The 22,282-nt window shown below is 40.3% G+C and overlaps 1 protein-coding gene across 6 annotated transcripts in view; it reads right to left on the bottom strand.

The window, feature by feature from the left end:
* Positions 1-22,282, bottom strand: part of LOC118206226 (astrotactin-2-like) — a 466,985-nt gene that overhangs the window by 269,474 nt on the left and 175,229 nt on the right. For 5 of the 6 annotated variants that reach the window (XM_035378599.1, XM_035378597.1, XM_035378598.1 and 2 more), the window contains exon 4: positions 20,990-21,139. In XM_035378599.1, coding sequence (XP_035234490.1) covers positions 20,990-21,139 — 150 coding nt within the window. Of the gene's footprint in view, positions 1-15,868; positions 16,081-20,989; positions 21,140-22,282 lie in introns of those variants that run through there. The other variant, XM_035378601.1, reaches the window with a different exon arrangement.

Here is a 22,282-nt window from a genome sequence, read left to right as displayed (position 1 = left end):
AACCGCATAGTTCAACTTGGACCCTGAAGGTTAAACTGATTAACACTAACACAAACTAGAACAGCAACAACGCAGTCTATGCAAAAATACAAGCAGTAGTTAAGACAGGTGCATTAACTAAGTCACCTACGAAACAGCTACCTAGTTACAACCCTAAGCTTACAGTCATTTAAGAGTTTACAGGGTGGTAGGGAGGGATGGGGAGAGGTGCAGCCTGAAGAGGTGAGTCTTCAGACGTCGCTTGAAGTGGGTCAGTGTCTCAGCTGTTCTGACCTCCACGGGGAGGTCATTCCACCATTGTGGGGCCAGAACAGACAGGAGACGTGTTCCGGAAGCACAGGAGCGAAGAGGGGGAGGTGCCAGGCATCCTGAGGTAGCAGAACGGAGGGATCTGGCTGGCATGTAGGGTTTGAATATCTTGTGGAGGTATGCTGGGGCTGATCCCTTGACTGCCTGGTATGCTAGGACCAATGTTTTAAATTAGATGTGAGCTATAACAGGCAGCCAGCGGAGGGTAGAGAGCAGGGGAGTGACGTGGGAGTGTCTGGGGAGGTTGAAGACCAGACGAGCTGCAGCATTCTGAATGAGATGCAGGGGTCTGATGGCAGATGCTGGTAGTCCAGCCAGAAGAGAGTTGCAGTAGTCCAGGCGGGATAGTACCATTGCTTGGACCAGGAGCCGGGTTGAGTAGGTGGTGAGAAAGGGGCGGATTCTCCGGATGTTATACAGGAAAAATCTGCATGCCCGGCTTACTGCTGCGATGTTCTTGGAGAGGGACAACCTGTTGTCCATCACCACTCCGAGATTCTTGGAACAGGGTGATGATGTCACTATGGTGTCCCCTAGTAATAGACTACCTTTCAGATAAAAACTTGATCAAGGGTCTCTGGGATTACCTGGAGAGCCAGAAGCAAATGAAACAGCCAAAATCTGCAGAAGAACTGTGGCAAGTTCTCCAAAATGTTTGGAACAACCTACCAGCCGATTTTCTTATAAAACTGCCGGACAGTGTACTTAAGAGAATTGATGTAGTTTTAAGGGTGAAGGGTCGTCACACCAAACATTGATTTTATTTAGTTTTTAACTATTTACTGCTCTTTATATTATTTTTTCGATATTTATAACCTTTCATTTCATTATTTTTGAAAGCATCTTAGCTGTACAGCATTTTTTTGCAGGTGCCTAAGACTTTTGCACAGTACTGTACATTATATGAATGCATTTATTTTTCAGTATATGTAGTCCCCTGTTCGAACCCACTAGTACCACTACCGACTAAGACATATGGGTAGTATTGTGATGATTATGATGTAATGATGTAGTAACTATGTGACCTGAAGTTATGATTTGAAAATTAGATACACATCTTTAAGAGATCATAGCAATATACATTCTACACTTTATATAATATATAACCTATTGCAGGATCTATCACTCAAGTTAAAAAATTGTATGCTATGTATGTACCAACACATTTTGTGGATAAGGTCTACTGAAAGAATGCTACAAGATATGTGGTCCCAAATAGGACACATGGGTATGCTGGAAATGAAGCATGCTTTATAAAAGTGCAAAAAAGTAAACTGCCTTTGGATTCAATATCCAAAATTTCTAATACACTGTACAGAGCACTACTTGAAGTAGCATGAATTAGGCTCTTTGAGAGATTTTGAATCTTGAGCAATCTACCCACTAGGCATATGCAGGGCTGTAACAGTTGTTAAAGATCTGTGCTGTTGCACCTTGATGGAGAGCAGGCTGATTTTAGCATTGATGCTGATCAATTTCATTTCCTGTCTTTTGAGGCCTTCAGCAAATGCAAACATTTCACTTAAAACATATTCTTTTTGTGATTAATACATCAATAATTCTGCTAAAGCAATCCAAGTCCAATAATAATCACAATAGTCAATAAAATAATATAAATGTGTTGAAAAGTGGATGCTCTGTGTGGGTTGACTTGCTCTTTCGATGGTGGGCTTAATGTCTTTTTAAAGATCCAGAACTCTTTTCTGTTAACCGCTGGTAGGCTTTCAATTTTCCACACACATAATTAAAGGCAGCTTCCTGGCAGACAAATGTTATGTAATTGTTTAAATGCAAGTGTGCGGCACATGTAGAGAGGGCCTCTAACGAGCTGCACGAAGCAGGAGGTTGTTCTCGTGATTAGGAGGAGAATGTCACCGGCCCATTATCCCCTGCTCCACGGTCCCGGCGTCTCGTGAGAGGGACATATCGACTGGAACTGCTCTCTATTTTCAGGAACCATCATGCCTCTGCTAACATTTCAATTACTTATTTTGCCGTTGTCCTCAATGCTATCCCCTTCTAATCCCCCCCGCCCCCTCACCCCCCACCCCCAATCTCTCCCTCACTGTTCCTTGAATGCCTTCAGTATTTATGAGTTTATCTTACTGCTGACACTCCACTCTGCTGGAGTCTCTGGTGATTTATGCTCAAAGTACGCAGGAGTTCCTCGCTTTAACCAGGAGAGCTCCCTGCAGGTCTGGAGCTGGATTGATTAAAAAAAAAATATATATATATATATATATTATTTGTGTATTTATTTATTTGTTTTTGTTTTTGAACTCAGGATGATTAAGAGCGTAAAGTAGCGGAATGTTCAGGATCAAACAGCATAAGACAACATTGGGAGGAAGATCGGGGGGAAGAGAAGCAAAGCTAGGAGGGGTTGTTAGATGGACGCTTTGCAGGACTGCACGCTACCTAACCGTGAAGCCACACAAAAGCAGTTTCACTAGACAGCAACGCCACCTCATTTTCATTCATTTTCAATCAGAGACAGCGGGTCACCTCTGCAAGGCATGTTGGGATTTCCAGTGGGGGAGATGGCCAAATTTTATCTTCAAGCCCCAGGCGATACAACTTCACATCACATTAGCCAACCAGATTTGATCTCTGACATCTAAACTATCCCTCTTCTCAAATTTATGTTCCCCATTCATTAGTTCCATCAAGGAAGGCACGTTAATAGCACGGTGATATATATGGTGCATATATAGGCTGAGTAATATTTCCTAATATATATAGTATTTTAAATAAGGTTGCGCTACTGTACCCTAATATTTTCTGCAGAGGCTGTTCTGATCAATACAAATGACAACGCAAGTTTCATATTTAACACAAAGAAAATCTAAGGCTGACTGTCTGATCAATATGAACAGCGACACGTTGCTACATTGTGCAGCAATCACCATGAGCTTCCTTAATCAATCGATGGCAAACCATAATAAAAACCAATACTCCATCATTTATACAATGATGTCTCTCAAAAATTTGAAAACAACAAGAGAATACAACCTATTTGATATCAAATTAATAAAGTCAATTCAGACCCCTTTCCCCAATCTCATAGCTCAGAACATATCGCAAAAATAGGGCAAAAATGTAGCTAGGCTATAATCAATGGACCAACCCAAATATAAAATACAATCTGACATTTTCACAATTTTTTTTTATTTTATTCAAATTGGACAATAACAATACAAGATTAAATATTAAGGTCTGTCAAGAAATAGATGATGATCACATGATGGCGATTGTGGGACGCAGGAGCGGCGCCAGGCATTATTGCTGGAAACAGTGTGGCTTCACTGTAACAGTGTGGTTTCACCATAATGAAAGCCGCGCAGAGGCGGGTGTGTTTGATACATGTGTTGGAGAGTTGAGCTGCCAATATTCTCGAGGTGCAATTACCCATCTGAATCTCCCGGAAGAAATGAAAGCTTAAAACAGGCCTTTTATCTGCTCTGCCCATTTAAGAGCGCACAATAACATAACACAATAACAGAGCTCTTGGGTGTTTTTCTTCCGCTCTTCCTTCTTGTATGAATATTTTAGTTGACATTTAAGACAGTTTAACAGACTTTAAACTGGAGGTTTATTTTGCATGTTGCTGATTGTTCACAGCCCAATCTCTCTTTTTTTACTGTAATAAGAGAAGATTGCGTGAGTGGAGTATTGTGTGTAATCAAAGACCCGGGCCTGTATGCAGTAAACTTCATAAAACCATGTAGGTGTTACCAAAAAGTAGTTGCTGCTTTTGAAGCTGGAAAAAATATTCCCTAATATCTACAGTGGAGCTGTTATGAAGGGTCTCACTCAACTTTTTTGAAAACAAATCGGTCTCAGGGAATATTTATGACATTCTGAATAAAATTCTGAGATGATATTTTGCCCAGTTTGGTCAATTGTTGTTGAATTAGGCAATCCCAGAGCCGGCAGTTGGCATAAATGACCTATGCAGTCATTTAGGGCCACAACCATGGATAGGCCACACAATTCAGGCTTCATATTTTTTTTAAATACATTTGGATTGTGCAGTATTCTGAGGGTAAAAATAAATTCTATTGATGCTATTGTTATTGCGATGGTTCCCCAGTTCATTATCGCCAGCAACCCCGCCCCCCCGACCCCCCCCAGTTTGTCACTGCTTCCTCCTCCAGATTGTGATTGCTTCCACCACCCCCCACCTACCCCCCTACCCCAAGTCTACATTCAGTTGCCCACAGTTATTTCCTGTACACTCTCTCTGTCTCTGTCTCTCTCTCTCTGTCTCTTGCTCTCTCTCTTTGTTTGCTTGAGTTTGTGCCCTCTGAAAAGTTTTGGGTGCACAATGCCCCTGTTACTTAATTGATTTGATGTATACCTATGAACCACTCCATTCTTGAACCTTATTGTCAATTAATTTTTAAGCTTCAACAAGCAGGCTGGTAAAGTTGAGCATGACAGCAAAATGTTTCCAAACACAATAACACTTCATTAAAAACAGAATTATTCTTATGATAAGAATAAGAATTATTCTTATTCTGTTTCCAAAGAATAAACAAAGCTTTGTTTGCAACTATATTAAATGCATGTTGTTCCACGTGGTAACGCGTTCAATGCTTAATGTTTATGTTCAATGTTTCTGTGGTAATTGTTCAATATTTATTCAACTCTTACAGGGTGTATTTGCATAGTGTAATTGATGATTTAACACTAGCAATTTTGCCATGAATAATATCAAAACATTTTTTCACCTTTAAAACCAAATAAACCTGCCTTTTTCCTTTGTTGGTCTTAATTGAGAGTTGAGAGTTGCCAGGATTTCAGGTTTAACATACAGTCTAAAGTAAAGTCAGCAATACAACAATGAAATCAGTCAAAGCATAACATAGAACATTCAAATGAATAAAGTGATGTTAATGCACTGGCATTGCACTGAAACAGCAAGAATTCTACAACGTTTTTTTTTTTCTTTTTATTTTGGGTCAATGCTTTTTGCTCGACAACAGAATAAAAAGCCACTGTGTCTACTGAGAATAGGGCCTGACAACTGCATGTCTGAAGCACACCCTACCTCTCTTGAAAAGTGCACGCTCGCCTCTCTCTGGAATCTGGTCATATGCTGGCAACTCCTAACCCGCTAGAGCAGCTCTCAAAGTCTTTTAAACACCCCAAAAGAATTCTAGAGGCTTCACATAGACAACATTACATTATGCATGTATAAAACTCAATATTAACATTCTCATCTCCTCTCCGGCTGTGGAATCCTGCCGAGGTAAACTCAGCAGCTGGGAGGGTGAGCTGCGACTTTCTAAGTGGTTTAAAGACGTCTCTTCTCTCTGCGCAGGCAGGCTCATTAAAAGAAGAGACACATTTTTCACAACTTCTCAAAACAGCGATGATATTGAATCCTGAAAAAAGTTATGCTATCAAATAATTTTCTGAGATTGCAGAGAATAGCAAATAGAGCATGTGTATTGCAACTGATTGTTTGTTTTTCCTTAATGTTGAAGGGGTAACTTCTCCCTAAATAACTGTTTTGTTGCTAAGACAGAAATCCAAAGCAAACTCCAGGAAGACGAGATATGGGGAGTGTTTGATGACAGAAATAATGTCTCTCATTAGCAGATTTGTCCTCAGCTCAAAGCATTTTAAACACATTCTCGTCTGCCTCCGTCAAACAACAAACGATGACACGGTGCTGTTCACGCGGTTACATGTGTTCAGCCAGCCTGCTCAGCCAACCCAAATTACAATTTCTCAAAGATCTAATAATATTCAAAGCAAAACAAAGACTCTCAAAACAAGGCAACACAGACCTGCACTTTTACCCACTCGTTTCTGGATACCAACTATAGTGAGGTTTGGTCAGGTTTATTCAGAATGATGGAATTCAGCAACCAATCAGAAGTCTGTACGTCTGTAGAACCCATCTTAGTGAAATAACATTGATATATGGGGAATAATATTACATTATTCAAGTCAGCAAAACATAGAGGTTAACAGTTAACAAAGGTTAATTTGTGTTATGGTTCACAGCTGGTCCCACGGTCCGTGGCAGGTGCCCAGAGACTTGGGAAACTTCTTTGAAGTCAGAGTCACGGCAGGTTGCAGTCAAGATGACTTTGGACGTGCACAAATCTTCCACTTGCTCCTCAAAACAGCTGTCGGTGGGAAATAAACCAGCTTGGTTTATTTCGCGGATGGTGGCAGGCCAACTCAGGCAGCAAGGTGCGTGCTGGGTAGTGTGGTGAAGTCTGGAAATGTCCTTAAGGAGATGCGTCTGGTCAGTTAGACAATGCCTTTAACCTTATATAGGTTTTTGATTACTTTTTAGGCTCTCAAAATCACTGACACGACAGAATCCCTAGTGTGATCAGTGTAACATGATTGGTGTATTATTTTGGGCACACAAACATTTTATTAGCATGTGGTATTGTAGCAGTCAACAAAACATGGACAGATAAACCATTGATTACTGCTTTAATGCTTAAGCAAGCGTGTTAAATTGGGCTCACGATTTCCTCCTAAAAGGAGTATTCCTGCCCCAAGCTGGTGCATTAATTGATCAAGCAGTGAGTTTGTTGCAGGGTCACAAGAGGAAGGGGACAGGCACTTAATTATGCCTTGGTTGACCAGAAAAAGTAAAGGAGAACATGACTCAGCAAAGGGTTAGTCCCATGGTCAAGAAGCAAGAGGCCCCAAGCGTTTCTGTGTCTAGTTAAATTGTTACACAACTAATCATATTTATACCAACTAATTACACAACTACAAAATAAATATTTGTATCCTAGCTAGCCAAACTAGTCCAAACTAACCACAATTTTCTCACAGATCCAAAAAACTGCACTGACTGAAATTACAAACACTAGGCCAGACTAACAACACTCTTGACTAAACACACTGATCTAAGGTAAATGGTAAATGGACTGCATTTATATAGCGCTTTTATCCAAAGCGCTTTACAATTGATGCCTCTCATTCGCCAGAGCAGTTAGGGGTTAGGTGTCTTGCTCAAGGACACTTCGAGACGCCCAGGCCGGGGTTTGAACCGGCAACCCTCCGACTGCCAGACAATCGCTCTTACCTCCTGAGCCATGTCGCCCCACATGGTGAGCCAAGGTAACCACACCAATCTCAACTAACCACACCAATTCCAACTAACTACATTGATCCCAACTAATCATACTTATGCAGGCTGACCCAACCAATTCCAACTAAGTGCATCATTCCCACTTAATCATGCTAATTGGGATGGCAGGTATGCCATCCCGCCAAGTTACGCCTTGGCGGGGGCATGCCCCCATACCTATACAGCACCGAGAGTTTGGCACTTTTCAGGGTTCCCCACAGAAATAACCACAACAGCCACAGACACTCAGCCCTTAAAAACATTAAATTCTGTACATTCTGACCCCATTTCAACAAACAGAACTCATAAACAACTTCACATGTCCACACAATAAAGCCCCAAACTAAGGGGATTTTGCGTTTTCTCCTTCTTCTTCTCTTTCTTCTTCTCTTTCTTCTTCTCATTCTTATTTTTCCTGCCGCCTTTCCCACTAACAACATGTCTCCCCATTGGACATTTCACTGACACCAGCCAAATCTTCACCTACACGACCCAATCAAAAACGCGCATACACACGCAAAATACCGATACCTTTCTACTCTGAAACATTTGCAGGGTAAATAGCTAGTCCGCCTGTGGCCTAGTGGGCAAGGTTACAGTCTTGAGAACACGGGGTCGTAGGTTCAAGCCCAGCTTGGAACACGTTTCTTTAACCTGCTTCAACCCTCACTAATAATTGTCTACTACTTATCAATTATTGCTTTTGCACCATATCTACCTGCCGTTCACCGTTCAGTTATTAACCAGCTACAATATTGCTAAGCCATATGGATTCAACGGGAGCTAATCTGTGTTTACTGGCCTGTGATCTTTAAAACCACCGGCAGGTTTGCTAATGATATTTCACGCATTGCATAGCTATGGCATGGTGCTGCACTAACGAAGTCACAGACTGGTAAACCTCCGGTTTAAGGCTTGAATCACGACTCGCCCTCAGGCAGACCATTTCCTCTTTTATACAAACGTTTTCTTACGGTTATATTTCCTTTACCAAAACTCACTCACGGCCACCCATATGCATTTCATGACGGCAAATGTATTCCTTTTATTAAAAAGTTACACCAGTTCACCGCTGTGCCATTTCTACGAACTATATTTCTTCACTTGGCTACCGTACAAAACCTTCTTATCAGCAAACGCCACGTTTGTACATTCATGTTACCTCGCCATGTTCTCTATCTAGCCACATAGGCTACAAACAACTACGTATGTATGTTCTGCAACTCCGCAATCTAAACAGCTAGTCTGCCCGTGGCCTAGTGGGCAAGGTTACAGTCTTGGGAACATGGGGTCTTAGGTTCAAACCCAGCTAGGAACACGTTTCCTTAACCTGCTTCGACCCTCACTAATTATTGTCTACTACTTATCAATTATTGCTTTTGCACCATATCTACCCGCCGTTCACCGTTCAGTTATTAACCGGCTACAATATTGCTAAGCCATATGCATTATGACTTACCGTCTGTACGTTCAGTTATTAACCGGCTACAATATTGCTAAGCCATATGGATTCAACGGGAGCTCTTCTGTGCTTACTGGCCTGTGTTCTTTTTTAAAACCACCGGCAGGTTTGCTAATGATATTTCACTCACTGCATAGCTACGGCATGGTGCTGCACTAACGAAGTCACGGGCTGGTAAACCTCCGGTTGAAAGCTTGAATCCCGACTCGCCCTCAGGCAGATCATTTCCTCTTTTACACTAACATTTTCTTACGCTTACATTTGCTTTACCAAAACTCACTCACGGCCACCCATATGCATTTCATGACGCAAATGTATTCCTTTTATTAAAAAGTTACACCAGTTCACCACTGTGCCATTTCCACTAACTATATTTCTTCACTTGGCTACCGTACAAAACCTTCATATCAGCAAACGCCACGTTTCTACATTCATGTTACCTCGCCGTTCTCTATCTAGCCACATAGGCTACAAACAATTACTACGTCTGTACGTTCTGCAACTCCGCATTAAAACATTACATCTAAAATCATGATTCACTCATAAGTATAACTACTAGCACTGAACATGAGAAAAACACATTTGTGCGATAGATTGCACACGTTATTTAACCCTCCACTTCAACAACGAACATTAAATACAGACTGTTATATGTACCGTTTGATAAGGAAACTAAGCTCGCTCATGGTCACTTCATTTACTTCGCACTATAGTCTGTGATCATGTCAACCTTCACCTACATGCCCATTCTGCTAAAAAAAAAACATGTTGTTTCAACTACGCAATTTCATCATTTCGCCTAATTTATCTCACACTTGTTATTTTCTCATATGCAAAGCCTGCTGGGACATATGCGTCTGCTCCTATTCTCCACTATCAACTTTTCCGGTTCTAGCTTAACAAAACAGCAAAGAGGATTCCTACCTGCAGATAAGCCTATCAAAATGCCTTATAAACCTTACAAACACTAAAAGTGCATCTTCACGAAATAACAGACAACGGAGCAGGACAGAAGGGTACACAAGTTGCGACCTAGGCAGCTCTAATTCTACGGGCTTGCTGATTCTTTTGTCAATCAAGGCTCGTTGGATGCCCGTCAAATCCGTGAGTAGCCTACATAGCTACACCCTGCCATATTTAACCTTTTCTGATGCGTTTACAATTACGCCACCGCACCATTTGTCACAGCCACTGTTTTACATATATAGCAAACCGAAACTGCTAAACGTACACGCTCTTCAGACTGTACAAATTCACACAATGATAGCCATAATTCACAACCGTTTCTTACAGGGTCACTTCGCATTTCTCACTCTCGTAATAAAACGCTTTGCAAAAAGAAATGATATCTCATAAAAAACACGTTTTCAACGTACAAAAATGCCAAGTTACTCAAAAGTATTGATATCAAAATGACGCCAAGTTACGGTACTACAAACAATATAGGCTATCTTGCCTCACCGAAATTTAATAACATGTATTCCAAAGCAATGCTACCCAGTATTTCCTCAATTCTTTAAAGTCACTTGGCCCTGTGTTTTGTAACCTTACCATATTACAATGTCATGCAAACGTTGTGTCAGATCAAAGTGTCAAATATTTCGTATTGCCTCATTGAACACATGGAAATTCATGTAGAAAACTGCTGGTCAGTCACTACAGGAAGCATATTTCTCCAGAAAACATATGTTTATACTTGCTTCTGAACTGAATTTGACTAAATGTACAAGTGATTGTATATTTGCAACATACAATAAATACATGTAAAATACATATTGTACATACATACATAGAGAACTTCTTTATCCCCATGGGAACATTTCTCTCGCAGCATGTTACATTCACATTTACGAACAGACATTTATACCAAGAAACATACAATCATTCACACAACAGAAAGGCTGGCCACCAAAATACATACATACCAATACAAATTGGACATATAGATGCCTTTTCAATCAATCATGACTGTGAGAAAGCCATCCACACATATGTTTGGCCTGTCCATGTACTGCACACTTTATACACACAGGGCCAAGTGACTTTAAAGAATTGAGGAAATACTGGGTAGCATTGCTTTGGAATACATGTTATTAAATTTCGGTGAGGCAAGATAGCCTATATTGTTTGTAGTACCGTAACTTGGCGTCATTTTGATATCAATACTTTTGAGTAACTTGGCATTTTTGTACGTTGAAAACGTGTTTTTTATGAGATTGCATTATACCTAACCAGACTGGTCTGTACCACAGTCCAAACTGAGTGCAAGAGATCCAGAATAACCATGCAATCCCAACTAATCACACTGATTCCAACAAATAGCAGTGATTGAATAAGACAATGTGAACCAGCCCCAAGTATCCACATGGACTATCTTTTCAAATCCCAAAAACTAGACTTATTTTTCACATGCAGGTAACTGCCAAAATAAAGGAAACACAGGAGTCATTGAGGGATACACAGTACAGTGAAAGTACAACGCAGTGTTTCCACACAGGCGTTATTCATCAGTGAATTAAGTCATTAACATCCCAGCATGCTCACAGTTGTATATAAAAATACTGCTTTTGACTGCAATGTCTTGAAGATATGTCAGTGGCTTTTTAATAGAGGGTGGTTGTTGGGGCATGCTTGACAGGAGCTTCAGTGATGAAGACTGATGAACTTATTGGGGTTTCTCAAGGAACAGTGGCTAGCACGATGTTGGCATGGAAGTCTAAGGGGAAAGTCAACATCAACCAGGGTCGACTGCGGTTGAAAACGCATACTCCTTGACCATGATGACCGCGCATATCTAATTAGATGCAAGGAAACAGACAAGCAACTCTGAATCAGTCAACTGCAAAAATCAATACAGGGTGTGACCAGGCATTTTCATCAACAAAAGTCCACTGAGAACTTTGCAGAGAGGGATTGGTGTTTCCCTTATTTTGGAAGTTGCTTGTGTGTCTTTCCAGTTTGTTCAATAGCCAGTTGTGAGATCCAGTAGTAAATAATAATATTAAATAATAATATTTCCCACTTAAACAAATACAGCACCTATTCAGATAAACCAAATGAACACGAAGCCGCCAAAGATGATGATGGTAACAATCATGATTACTTTATGCCCTTATCCATCGCATTCAAAATGAAAGCAAATCTCAGACTCATACGATAAACCATTGGCTGACAGCCACCTGAACACATATCATTCTTAGTCAGCTGTCAGGTGTTTTTACATATTTCTGGTGTCGATTCGCTGATGTATTTTTTCAGTGTTTATGTTTATTAGAACGCATCAATCAATCTGTTTATGAGAATAAATCAATGCTACAAAGTGTAAAGTGTTTGCCAGTCTCAGTGCATAGCTCCCATAGCCCATGACTGTCACATGATCTGATCGCTGTCTCAGACGCTGCTGTCCTGCAAACGAACACCACAGCCGAGCCTTTAATGGACAGCCCCAAATCACCTACCGCTGAAATCGTGGCAGACTGCTCCACCCTATACTGAAATATGTGAAGGTTAAGCATCATTAACACAAAGCAGCAGGACCTATAATTATGCATCCTCACCTGCCTCTCCACTTTGGGGAAAAGCCATTCCGCCAATCGCACGTATCACAGTATCTAGCAGAGTGTCTCAATGAGGAGTCCTGAAATTTCCTAATCATTATCATTAATTTATCATAGAGTGGACTTTTTGCTCTTCCTGAGGGTTCACTTAAAGATATAACTCCAGTATGTATTAGGGATGTATCTGAATCCGAATACGGTATTCAGGAACGCACGAATAATGGAAAACAGATAAAACAGATATTTCTTCTACCCGAAGTTGCTCGTTATTATTCGGATTTGGGGAAAAAAAAAAAAGTTAGCTCCATGTTGAGTTCTCATAGCCTCTATCTAAGGTTATACAGTCCGGGGGGGGGGGGGGGGGGGGGGCGGGGCGGTGTGTGTTGGGGTCGCACAGCTGCTAGCTGCATCTGGAACTCCGGCACATAGCAGCTGCAGTAGGCTATATTATAGGCCTACCATTAGCAGACTACTGCAGCTGCTATGTGCACAAAGTTAGCTAGCTAAAGAGATCGGATTCATTTAGATAACCACTAATTATAAGATAATGTGTATTCTGTTTGCAACATAGGACTTTGATTTCACTAACTAGTCATTTCATTTTCTACACATTATTGAAAAGTGATCGATTCACAGATTTCTCTGGATCTTTCCACCCTGGCCTGTGGCTGTGATCCTTCGGGGTTCAGAAGATCTGAGACAGGCTCTATTTGGCAAAGGTGTGCCCGACGGCTGAGGCAGTACAGTTTTCCAAAAGTGACTAATAACTGCCTACTGATAAGGGCATTGGAGCTCTTGGGAGACAGTGGCAGCTTTTGGCCAGTGCTCTCCAAACCTGAGGGTGCATTCTGTTTCCAAAGTCTGAGGCCAAAGTCAAAGCCACTCCAGGCTAGAGCCAGAGTGAGAGACCAGAGACTTCAGGCTCCATACTACCTTGCAGAGCTGCCCTCCAGTGATTCTCCTCAAAGCGAGTCAGGACTGGCCTGCGTTCATTTTAAAAATGTATTTATACAACTAGAGAAACTACAATGAAGTTAGAAACATCCATTAAGTGTCCATCCAGTGAATTCCTAGTATAAACAAGGGAGTTCATAGCTTGGTGGATAATGTTTTCTTTTAACTGATTCAAACAAAACTTTCTTTAAAGAGCTTTGCAAAGGTGAGAGCTTCCCTGTTGCATGGGCTTGACTCACAGGAGACTAAATGAAGTGTTTGTTGAATTCAAGTTTGCCCGGAGCCCCCCTTCTGGGGAATGGAGATGAAAGAGATCTGGCAGAGCTTCACAGAACAAATTTATGCCCCACAGCCTGTATAACCCCCCCAACATAACCACCACCCCCAAGCACCTGCTCCCCCTTCCCTCTCTCACCCTTCTTCCCCCCATCAATCCGCCAAAAACTCAGACAGACCATCCACACCAAACCTGCTCAATCAGCCAGGCAAAGCCCGTCTGTAGGATTTATTTCATTTATTTATTATTTTCCCTCAATTACAGGCGATGGCTAAAGTTTCTGTGTTTTTTTATTTGTTTTGTTTTGTTTGGTATTCATTATTTTTCTAGCAATTCCTTGACAAGCAGATATTTCAGGATGCTGTTTTTATAAAAACAAACCTGATAGACTGAACTGAGAAATAAGAAGAAAAACAACATCTTTGGCCATCGTTTTTTTCTTTTCACTTTTTTGGATGCAAGCATATATATATATATATATATATATATATATATATATATATATATATATAACATACATTTTTGAATTTTTCACCTTAACAGACTGTCACTCCACTCACATAAGTCAACCAATCACATTAAAACAACCTGCACTGATGGCATATATAAACTCCCTGCAGAAAGTTGCAGAGAGAGGTAAAGACTCTCCTCCTTTGAGATTCATATACATCTTAAAATGTAGGTCTAAGCAATCAAGGCATTAATGGTCTAAACATCTTAAACATTCCTGTAAATGCTGGGCACTAGGAGAATAAAGAATGAGCGAATGAAGAAGCCTTGGATGAGGATGACATTTGTGTGAGTGAATCCTCATGCCTACAGGCCAGCTCTCCTGCTGCAGCTAAAACCTTTTTTCTACAGAACTGCGTCCCACACCGAGTGTTCCACTTAAAGTAACTGTAAAGAGTAAGGAGGCCTCCCCTTAGCCACCAGCACATGCAGACACATGCCCTCATGCACACACACACACACACACACACACACACACACACACACACTCTTTCTCCCTTTTTCCTACAGTTATGGCTAGTAGCATTGCTTAGAAAGCACGGATGCTCCAGCAGGCTTGCAAATCACATATTTATATTTACAACGACAAAGCCAGGAAGGGTACGCCTCCCGGACTCTGAAACGAGGCACTCCACGGGCCAATGACAGCAGGCCACAGCACCCGCCCCCTCCCTCCCGGTAATAAATAACGATCGCAAGCCTCCCGGGGCTGTTGAGGAGCGGGCTGGACACGCTCGGCCGGGAGGGGAGGAAGCGCGGAAGCGATTTCTGATAGAGGCGTCTCTGGATCACTGAGCCTTAGCTGGCCGCGATGGCCATAGCGGCAGGTCGCTGGAGGGGCAGCGGGCGGTCAACGGGGCCTCGTTGCCCAACCTTCCCACGCCACCTCTCACCTGCCGGGGGTGGGGGGCGTGGCCCGCAGAACAACACTTCATGCTCTGCCTCAGCTCTCTGTTCCAGGAGTGATTCTGAAGGATAAAAGTGGAAACCTGCCACCTCACAGCGTGACTGTAATGCAGCTATTAAAAAAACATAAATAAAACACACCAGTATCCACAGGAACAAATAGTACACCAATAACCATAATGTCAACCAGGTACTTTTTATGGAGGCTGACAGATCAAAATAAATTTGCTTCTCACTTGCTGTGAGGAAAACTATTACAACAGGGAAATAGAGGGAGATAAAAAAAATAGCAGTTTAATTCGCACACAGATGCGTGCACACACACACATTTTCTGACAGCAACAGCCTCATTAAGCTCTTATTTGTGGTAACAACATTAACGGTGAATGTGGGAAACAATAAAAATAAAATGCATACTAAAACCCATAAAACTCTACATCTGCAGGACATCTGAAATCAGACCAATAAAGAAGGATCTCTCTCTTCCACCCTACATTGCCAAAACAAAGTTTCCTCCTGCTAAGTCAATACCAAGAAATCTGTATGTACATTTTGACTGAGCAAATTCAATTTCTTTTGCTGTGATTTTAATGCATCAAGACAAGCTGAAAGCAGTGAAACATCACAAAGGATTCCCTTTTCAGCTGCTGACTGCGCTATGAGAGCACACATCATCAGCAATGATTCTCTCCCCTCCACCCTGTTCTCAGCGACATACAGCGCTTGTCACACAACACCTAACAAACATAGATGTAAAACGACTCGGTAATCCCAAATCTTACCCCATCTTCCCAGATCGCCAAACATTGTACCTAGCCAGAGAGCACAGTCGGTCTGAAGCCGGGATATTTACAGAGTGGACTGCAGCTTGACTCAAACTATCCCTCTCAGCCTGAGATTCAGGACCATGGACAGCAGCCCAGCTGGGCTCTCCAGTCCATTGTACAGAGAACAGAGTCTCTCAGATTTAACCAGCACACAGAGTTTCCCACATTAAACAGCACACTTTCTGAGGCTACAGCTGCACAAATTCATTATGCTGACTGCAGTTACACACGCATACACATGCACACATAACTGCACGAACGCACACACACAAACAGAGACAGAGAGAGAGAGCGAGAGGGGAGAGAGAGAGAGAGAGAGAGAGAGAGAGAGAGAGAGAGAGAGAGAGAGAGAGGTGCACATATACACACATATATGAGCACAAACAGGAATACAGATGTGGAAGGCATATAACTGGGTGTTCGTATTTAAAATTATATGAAACTATAAATTAATCATTATTTCTTCTAAAACAGCCACAAAGACTTCATTCTGAAATTACATGCATGCACAGTGAAATATCTAGTGTTAATTTAACTCTGTGTACCATTTGTACTCAGTAAGAGTTGATTTAACCCTGAACATTTTACTGTGTGGGATCGATACAGTAAATGTCTGTCACACAGCATTAACATCACTTGCTCTGGGACTGGACATTCTTGTGACCAGTGGTCATAACCTTCATAAATCTGTCCTTATTATGAGAAATGTCACATTTCTCCCCTGTAAATATTTTAATTGAGACAAAGCCCATGCACAGATGGTGATGTTCACTGGGCATGAGCCAGATGCTCCTGTACTGAGCCTGTACCAGGACACAAGAGCCACTGAGTGCTAAAAGGTTATCCGTGCAAAGTCACTCAAGTAAGTCAATTCATTTCATTCATTTCATTTGTGCCTTATTTCCTGTTTCTTTAAATGTTTATGCTCAGAGCTGGTACCCCTATGTTCTGTTTCTTTGTTTTATTTATTCTGTTAAAAGCACTGTGTGAACAATTGTTAGTCAGTGAGCCAACAAAAACAATCAATACATGTCCCTCTAGTGCAATTCAGGTTGTTCTTTTCTTTGGAGAACATTTTTTTTATACCTCAAGGCATTTTATAAGATTTTATATAGCACATAAATAGTTTTTTTTTATTTTTATTTTTTTTAATTTTTTTTATTTAATTTATTAGTTATTAGTTATTAATAGAACAGTATTCATTTGCGTATATAAGTTTATTTGCGTATATCATATTTAAAAAGAGAATCTTCAAATAATGAGCATGCATTGTATTTATGATGTGTATTATTTATCTGTAAGTTTAATATAAACCGAATGCAGTCTACGGGTCTATAGAGTAGATAAGCACATATATTTGCAAATATGGAGCGTAATGAGCAAATATAATAGGTGAATTTTTACCTATTTTACAATTTGCAATATGCAGGCCATTGTTCTTACTGCAGTACAAATGCAATGGCACATACATACAGTACATATGGTATTCTTTCTGGTATAAGAATTATTCGACCTAAAATGAACAAACACATGTTCTCTGAAACTCATTTCAGCTTCCAGAATCTACGATCTTCTATAAAGAATTTACATCTGGTAACAATGCAAAACACGCCCATTTCACTCTGGGAAACTGGGGCATTGGGCAAAATAAATCAGGGATCACTGTTAATCTTGAGTAAACTTAAAGAAATAGCAATGGTGTGAGTGACAGGAAGAACTGATAATCTGTCCAGGACAGTAGTACACACAAGCTATGAGCCTCTGCAGTACACTCGGGCCCTCTGAACTTGCTACAGAAAAGTTTAAAGTAGGACACCCATTCAGATATGCATCTCTTTGCTGTCAAGACACATTTCTTCTTTAAATCCTGCACTGATATGCTATATCTAGTTATAATATGTATTGCGCTTTTTTGATGTTAGTATGAAAAAGCATGGCAATTTCATTTTTGAGTATGCTTTCTCTTCAATGCAGAATTTATTTATAATTTTTTAACTGCTCAATTTGCATAGCTACTAACAATCTTCTGTGGTAAAGAAAACACATCTCTGCTCAAAATGCAACTCCAGACTAAAAACTGTGAATTAAATTAACCCTTCCCTCAGCAGTCATTTCTTCATCCAGCAGGGACTGATTGGGTGACGATGAGTTGAAGCACTGCTGTGGTTCATTTATGGCAAGGACATATCAGATTGTCATATCAATAGAAGTCATATTTGGAAATAATTGATGAGTCCACCCTGTTCTGAAATCTCAATTCCGAGGCAAAGAATATCATTTTGAGAATCATGATTTTGCTGAGGATGGCATCAGCTGAAACAGATCCAACTGTGAAACTAAATAAATGATGATATATTGAAAATGCTAGTGCAATTTTGGTCATTACCTTCAACTTGTACCATTAAAGTCAATGGTCATGAAATGAAAAAAAGAGGAAAAATGTCAATGGTTATGAAATGAAAACGAAAAAAAATGAGAAGAATCTCCTCACCAATGTCGCTGACATGAACTGCAGAAGTAATGTACTGTAGACGGCCATACACAAATACAGTGCACCTCCTTGCTTAAATTTCATACAGAAATTATGATAGACAGAAATTTGTGACTCAATATTGGAGTGATACGGTTGTTAGTTTCAGCAACTGGAAATACATTCAACAGAACATTTTGGTTTGTGCAAATGTGCATACCACAAAAAATAAAGCCTGTTGATTTTGTTTACCAGCTACTACCTAAGCTTCCAAATTAATATCCAGTACATTCCTGGAGAGACTCAGCTACAAACAAAAAGGACAGGAGGTCATCTGGTAGAAGATTATTCACTGCTCCCCCTGAGAGTACAGTCCAATTCAACTTTTAATTACTCATCCTCTATTTCATATGCTTTTTCTATAGATTACTGTAATTAATCAAAGGCATTATGTAAAAAAAAATGATGAAAGATTACTGCAAAATTACACTGCAAAATTATTTTCAGCCAGGCAGAAACAGATGGATGCAGGGGGTGTCCTTCCACTAGTGTGCCAGTTGTTTATTGCCAGAGTTTCATTGCAAACAACAAGCTCTTTACTTGTACTTGAAGTGACACCTGACCAAATCAGGAGCCGCTTCAGGTTTCATTATTAATTTATGACAGAGCAGATAAACAATGTCTCCAACTGCCAACTCACTATATATACTCAATTACACATTCCTGCACTTGATCCTCTGTGGAACTGGAAAGAAGGAACACTCCAGGTACATGCTACAGTTCAGTGCAGTGGAAAAAGAGGATGATTTGCTGTACATATGCTACTAGGTCCATGGTACTTGATTCAAGTAAAAAGGAGCATGCATATTGCATGCTAATAATGTACAGACGCAGGCCTGGGCACACTTACAGTGTTTAATGTATCTGCATAGTATTATTATTATTTTTTATTTTCCATGATCAAAAGGAGTTACTGGCTTAATCTTTTCTATTTTCTTGGATTTTTCAGTTCAAAAGAGTTTTAATGTTCGGTTGAAAAAGCTATATTAGAAAAAGTTATATTTTATGAAGCAAAGTATATAATAGTATATGGTTGGCATACTAATAAAAAATGCACATAATTTTAATGAATGCAGTGTGATTTACAGCATCTTTTGACCTACGCCTGCTTGTGACATCCTGTCCCATGGTTCTGCATTCCCCCAAACAAAATTAAGGACAGGTCCAACATACCTAGGAGCTGATATCCATCATAGCTAATGTGTTCTCCTTTCTCTTATTATTCTCCAGCTGGGCCAGTTTGCAGGCCATAATGAAGCAGCAATGGAGTATTTAATGACACAAGTCCCAAAGAGCTGTTCTTCTCCCAGAAAAGTAAATATTTCAGTTCTTATATTAAACAGCCATATTCATATTGTCTAAGTATCAGACAAAATATTTTTACCAATCAAAACATCTGAGGTACACAATACCAGAAACATGAGTGACATTTGTTTATTATATACTCAAAGAATACATGATGTATCGTAATATATTCAGTATGCTAAGGTAAAAATGTGAATATTCATAAACACAGCTACTAAAGAAATACTACATAAACTCAGCCTACGACTAAATAAATAAAGATTTTCCTAGTGATCAGCTTTTTTTATTGTTTTCAATAAAGTACAAGACAAACAGGTGAGGAAAGAGAATAATAATTGTATAAAATACACACATACGCACAAATCATCCACTTTTTGGTCAAAAGGAAATCTGTGATGTCAGGTAAACACCCCATCTGGGCCTACACTGTCATTGGCTGTGCTATGTCAAGCACAGCATTGGTGCTGAATACATTCTGAAGCATGAGGGCCCAAAGTATTTATGTGCAAACCTTCATTAAACCATAGCTAGATCACTGTTTTTTTTTTCTTTTTATAGCAGTATAAATTAAAAAGAAAAGTAAATAAAGCTTTTGAAAAGCCTAAACGACCCCATAAACTTTAACCAATTGCAATTAACCAAATGCAATTGCCCATTTAGTGGTTGGTTCATTTATTCGTTAATTTATGGTTAGATTTTCGTATAAACACCAAATGTATACCATGGAGTAACTGCTCACAAGGTAAGGCACACTTCATTATGCAAAATAAGCCAAAAAGAAATAACAGGGCAGTTCTAAACCAAGTTATGTGGTTCTTTCTAGCTGCAGAATCAGCAGAGGGTCAGGTGCACATGTATTCATCTTTTTGGCATATGCAAATACATATATACCAACATAGACTGGCAGTCACATAGCACCAACAGAGTGATGAGGTCCTACTCTGGAGTCTCTGAATCTACAGAATCTACTTCTGTGTCAGTGCCTGAATGGAAACAAATCCCCTCTGTATTCATTCAGGCACAGACACAGACTCCCATGTGAATAATTGCACACAGAAGCCCCTGTTTTCAATGCACAGATATAGACACAAAATTCCAGGTTAATGATCAAATACATCGGGGAAATATTTGCAGTCAGGCACAGACACAGATACAGACACCAGGATTAATGATAAAATACAGTGCAAAATTATTTTCAGTCAGGCACAGACATGGGCACATGTGGGGTGGGTGGGTCCTACCTCTGGAGCGGCTGCGCCGTCTCTTCCTCCCGGTTGAAGAGCTGCGTGTGACCTGCTGCAATTGTGCAATCTCTATGGGCGTGTTGGTGCGGAAGCTCTCCTTAAACTTCAGCATCAATGCCTCCACCGTCTCTTGGTTTGAGTCCAGGACTGTGAATACATGCAAAAAGTTCTGTATATCACTGGGACATTCACACTGGTGCTACATAAAAAAGGTGTCAAGACAGCACATTCACAAAACAAGTTACCCCAATTAAATACAATTTTATCTTGCTCTTGCAGAATTGCTCAAGCTAAGCACATAAGTACTTAGTTGGGCTGGGTTAGTATTGCAGTTTTAATCCCCCTGAGAAAAAAGTTGCAGCTGGAAGTGGTGTTGTTCAGTGATACAGAGAACCCTGTAAAACTTACCTTTAAATTTGCAATTACAAATGCAATCAAGACCAGTTGGTATGGCTGACTATTCCCTGTTCAATTCTGGACATAGCTAAGGTAGCCTAAAGAATGTTTACCAAGAAAATTAATTAATCTGTGAATATTAGAGAATGCTAAATGGTTTTGGAAAGAGGAATAATTCTATAATGAATAATTTAATTGGGAATAGTTTGCTGTACCAACTTGTATTGATTATTCAGTTAATTGTTTGATTGTTGCTCCAGGTAACTATGTGGATATAAGTTGCATGTTATTGTTGACTTAAGGGAAATTTTTTCCACCTCCAGTTGTTGGGCCTGCAGAAGTGGATCAAACAAACTCAGTTCATTGGTCCAGTAATTTGGTCTACTGGGAAGGCAGTAGTCTCCCCACTGGACAAAATAAACTATCTAGTGCAGTGTAGAAGACACTGTGCTGCAGATTGCTCTAGATCTTTTGGATGAGATGATAAACCAAGGTTCTGTCTCAATGTGGTAATTAAAGTTCCCTTGGTACAATGAAAGAAGTCACACAATCACCCTACAAAATGTTAGCCTTTATATTTCCATAAGTTTATGTTTTATTAGACTACAAATACATATGAAAGTACTGCAGTATTTACTGTGAGTGAATGGTTTGTGTATGCCCTGCGATAGATTTGGCGGCCGGTCCAGGGTGTATTCCTGCCTCTCGCCCAATGCATGCTGGGACAGGTTCCAGCATCCCCCCGCGGCCCTGCTCAGGATAAGCGGATATAGATAATTCATGGATGGATGGATAATAATAATAATAAATGTGCCAAAAAACATCAGGGATCACCCTGACATATAGTATTTTTATAGCCAGGAGCCAGTAACTTTGTCAAACTAAAATTTTATC

This window comes from Anguilla anguilla, chromosome 10, assembly GCF_013347855.1.
Source record: "Anguilla anguilla isolate fAngAng1 chromosome 10, fAngAng1.pri, whole genome shotgun sequence".
In the NCBI taxonomy this organism is placed as follows: domain Eukaryota; kingdom Metazoa; phylum Chordata; class Actinopteri; order Anguilliformes; family Anguillidae; genus Anguilla; species Anguilla anguilla.
This window is presented reverse-complemented; position numbering and strand designations above follow the sequence as displayed.